General features: G+C 39.0%; 1 protein-coding gene across 2 annotated transcripts; it reads right to left on the bottom strand.

Moving 5' to 3' along the window:
• Positions 1-336: 336 nt before the first annotated feature.
• Positions 337-4,372, bottom strand: LOC145942677 (uncharacterized). 2 transcript variants are annotated; one of them, XM_083049623.1, is made up of 4 exons: positions 1,860-4,372; positions 1,455-1,506; positions 1,147-1,350; positions 337-935 (listed from the first exon to the last, which is right to left on the bottom strand). In XM_083049623.1, the coding sequence occupies exons 1-3, from the start codon at positions 3,701-3,703 to the stop codon at positions 1,147-1,149; spliced, it is 2,100 nt and encodes a 699-aa protein (XP_082905749.1). In that variant the 5' UTR covers positions 3,704-4,372; the 3' UTR covers positions 337-935. The 2 variants fall into 2 exon arrangements, with proteins under 2 accessions (XP_082905749.1, XP_082905748.1); XM_083049622.1 differs by lacking the exon at positions 337-935 and having other exon boundaries at positions 944-1,350.
• Between the last annotated feature and the right edge of the window lie 299 nt (positions 4,373-4,671).

A 4,671-nucleotide genomic window follows, 5' to 3' on the forward strand; every position in this document is an offset into this window, starting at 1 on the left:
TCTCTCTTTATAGTGAACAAATAAAGTTTTCTCTAAAATTATACGAGGACTTTTATTTACTTACCTTAAATTTTACTTTATATACACATTTCGCACGTTTTCTATTCGAAAAAGTACATAAATTTAATAATAGTAATTTAACACACTTGTGTTACATAATTTTAATTACATTTTTATATTATTTTTCATATATTGTTTTCACATAAAAATTGTTAATCTCGCTAAAAATTTTCACATTGTGATAAAAATATTTTTATTACGCAGTTTTAAAATGTAACAAAATAATGACAAAGTTCTTTTGAGAAACAGGGTTTTTTTTATGTATATCAACAGTGTTTTTTGAACAAAAGTTGACATATAGTTACTATATACATACATACATGTATATGTATGTATATATATATAAAACTTAAAAGATTACAAATGAATATCAGATTATAAAATGTGAGATTTATAATATTCAACAGTATGACAAGATTTTCGACCAATATGTATTTCAGTCTCAACACAGAAGCTAGAGAATCATTAACAAGTAAACAGTTGTATATAAATAATACCGCAAAATATTATTAAATATTAATCTCTTTATCTTGTTAATTACATTGTGTGTATGTGTATTTATTTGAAAATTCATAATTTAAATTAACTAAACATTAAAACAATAAGAAAAATAATCTAGGAATGTCAAGCTGCTTATTCCGCTGTACTGTTACTTTTTTTTAGCGTTGAAAATCATGTTTCTAATATAAAATTATGTGAACTCTGTCACTGTAGCGCTGCTTAGTATTTTTGGTATACACATGTGTATATATGTTCCACTTTTTTTTGCACAGAGTTATAACAATATATATTTTCGAAATGATTTATTATTTTAAAAAAGAAAAAAATTCAAGTTTTTTGTATAGTTTTAAATATATTTTTTCCTATATGGTAAACTGAAATAGTAAAAAATAATCCATTATCTTTAATTTACTTAAAAAAAAAGGTCTAATGCTAATATATATTTATATATAATATAATAAATCTCATTATTTATAAATTTCTAAAAATCTCGTAAAGAGTTATATACAATAATTATATTATCAATTATTTACTTGACAAAGTATTCGAGAGAGAGATAGAAACTTATGTATGTACAACGGTTACCTATTGACCACTTCCTGAACTGTTTTGGGGTAATTTTGCTGTCGATTGGCTTAATTGGGTCAAAGTTTCTGGAGTCGCATGCGCTTTTAATATTGAATTTTCTGCCTCCAATTGATTGATACGATCCATAAGCTCCGCTATTTTTTCCTTCAGCACTTCTACTTCTTCACGTACCGCGAACATTAAGTGACTTTTAACCAGATCCTAGAAAAGATTATAATGTATATATTCCAACTATTATCATACTTTATAAGTTAACAAGCAGTAAATAGGTTGATTATAGTAGTTTGATTATAATAGCCTCTTACCATAGCTTGTTCGATCTTGTTATCAATTGCCACAGCGCTTGTCCCCGACATACTACAATATAAATTTATTGATATAAGTATATGTATAGACAAAATTTTAAATATTTTATATATATATATATATTATATATATTATGTATATTAAGTATTATAAATATTTAACAAATTAAATTAAATTAATATTAAAAATATTATATTAGATAATATATATTATTATATTATACTATATTATATTATATTATATTATATTAATAGATATTATTATTATATTATATTTTATTAGAAATTAAAAATATATTATATAATATATTAAATAAAAATGAATATATATATATATATATATATATATATATATAAAATGATTATGTTGATTTGTGATTAATTTCTTTGCAAAAAAAGAAATACCTTTCATTATCTTCAAGAGTACGATGCTCATCGCTGCCTTGAGTCACTTCAGCCAATGACGATTCCAGAAGAGTTGCGTCTGCGGACTGTATGGTAGCAGGATTAGCAACGATACCAGAGATAGATTCTTGCTCCGGATCAGATTGGTGAAATGCAATATTCCCTTGCTGCAGTTGTCCACTCACAACATTCTGACAGCCAGTTGTCACTTGGGTGATCTGCACCGGAGCGGTGCTGTTGGACGTTTGCGGTGGTATTTGCTGGGTCGTGGGTGCGATCACTTGGGATTGCACGGATGCACCTGGAGGATGAATCGTCGACGAGGCCTGCTGCGCCGTCTGAGGAACTTTATGAATATTCTGTATGCCCTGTATCCCCGGTATGGCAGTTAGCGACTCGGAAATCTGGGCGATCTGCGGTTTCTGTGCCTGCAGAGGCTGCTGACAGCCGCTGGTGACAGTCGCGTCCGACTGATGCTGCGTAACGAGAATGTTCGGCGTCTGGGAAGTCGGGGGAACCGAAGTTGGCTGACAGATATTCTGCACCGGTAAGGATTGATTCTGGGCGCTCACTGTCACATATGTTTCCTCGTTCGAATGAGGTATACTTTGCTGGGAAGTCACTGCGCTATTACTAGGTTGAGTTATGATAGGGATAGAGCCCTGCGGCATACTCTGGGGCTGACCTAAGCTGTTAGGATGAGCTGCCTGCAGGCTGGAGGGTAACGTAGATCCTTGACCACCCTGCGGTGGTGGCTGTTGCTGCTGCTGAGTGACTATTGGCTGCGTCTGAGATGGAAAGTATTGCGGAATTTGTTGCGTAGGTGGTTGTTGCTGCTGCTGCTGCACATTGGCTTGGGTCTGCGTAGGATTATGCTGTACATTGGGGGATATCGAATTGTTTACCGCATAATTTGCACTTGAAACCGATTGTGCGGAATGCACTTTGTCCGGGTGAGACGACACCGGTCCATTAGCGTCAATACTAATTCCCTTATCATCGGTCACTACAGATTGCTTCGCAGCTTCTGGTACAACAATTCCGCTGTCCGTCACTCCGTAAGATATGCACACCTCGTTGGGATCGGATACCTTGGGAGTCCCAATCGCCGTTGGTTGATTGACTGAAGTATGATCCAGATAGTCCATGCAGGTCCACCGTCCTCTCTTGAAGGGCTCCGTACTCTCGATCTTCACCACCTTGAATCTCTCGTTCCTCCCATGAGAGTGAACCTCCCGCAGATCAGAGTCCTGCTTAACATTACTGGATAACAAATTGATTATGTTGTTGTCCGTGACGGACGTGATGTCCAGGGTATTGATATTGCTATCGTTGACCGAATTATTGACACTGCCACCCTCGCTGGAGGGTACGATGGCCAGGCCGTACTGGGAGCTGGTGGGGATCACCGGGGCCGTGCTGAGGGCGGCGTTGCTGGTGTTGAAGAACACGTTCTCCTCCTTGGAGAAGGTGTCCTCGGAGTAGCTCGGGGTCTCCAGGTCAAGATCCGTGATCCTGGAGTGTTCCACCGAGTTGTCCTCCGTGTGGGACTCGTCCAGGTCGTCGTTGGAGTCCTCGCCGGCGTCATTGCTCATGCGGCAGCCTACGGTGACGCTGGTGATCTGAAAGGAGGACGTCTTCTTCCGATTGCACTGACCGCCGCCGCCTGTCACCTGCGTCACCGCGTTGACAGGCGCGTTGATCAGACCGACCGGCTGGTGCAGTCTGTCAATCTCCCCCAGACGGATCGTCTCCGTGGTCGTGCGGTGCACCGGGTTCGATACCTTCCTGCTATTACCATCGGACGACAGCTTGTGCGACTTTCTGTGCACATTATCTGCCATTATTATGGGAACTTAACATTCGATCGCTGCATCCGTCCTCTCGCATGGTAGACCCGACATCGTCGTGCATACGTTTTTTTTCTCTCTCTCTGAAATCCAGAGGAAGATGTCTAAGATGCTACCCTAAGGGATGATGTTTCTTGCTAATTTTTTTATTTTTAAGCTCTCGCTCTCTTTCTCTTTCCTTCTATCTCTCCCTCTCTCTCTCTCACTCTCTCGTCGAAAATAGTACGAGATAACGATTCGAAGACATATTCAGGTCGGTCTCTGTCTCTTCGGACAGAGTTTGACAGTTTCTTCGTTCGCTATTGCATTTTTTTTTACGGGAAGAGAGTGTATTCGCTGGAGCACCGTCCGTCCGTTTTTGTTTTTTTCGCACACTCGCGTGAAAATGTGAGAGCAGTGGGAGGTAGGTCTTCTTTGGAGGTGCCGACTGTTCCTCGTTTAACTTTTTGCGATATCGCGAAAATTATTTCTTCCTCCACCTCTACGCGCCCTTATATATCCTCTCGTTTCCTCGACAATCACGCGACAGTATATCCCATTCGGGGTCCCGTTCGTTCGAAATTATCTCTATCTCGGGAGTAAAATATGTATATTATTCATGTTCTTTTTATACATGTGTGTACGCTGTGTTATACACTGTATAATAATGTATAAGCGGGCAGTTTAAAAATGGCTGCCGACTTTATGGGCTGCTCCGCTTGACACTATTTTCGCTTCGAGGCGAGAGGAGATTCTGCTCCTGATTGGTCCGTCGCTTCTTCGAAACGAAAATAGTGGGTTTGTTCTTTTTTAGCTCAACTAGTGTGCACTAGTTCAGCTTTCTTCTTTTTTTTCTAAAAAGGTACAGTCCCAGGGTGAAAACCCATGCGGCGGAGTAGCAGAACGCGGAACCAGCGGATCGCCAATCACCGAGTTATTCCGATAGAGCCCTTCGTCGAGCTCTATGGAAATAATTCCATGAT

Source organism: Prenolepis imparis, unplaced genomic scaffold (assembly GCF_030444845.1).
Source record: "Prenolepis imparis isolate NDT839.2.m4 unplaced genomic scaffold, iyPreImpa1.0 SCAF_11, whole genome shotgun sequence".
Taxonomy (NCBI): domain Eukaryota; kingdom Metazoa; phylum Arthropoda; class Insecta; order Hymenoptera; family Formicidae; genus Prenolepis; species Prenolepis imparis.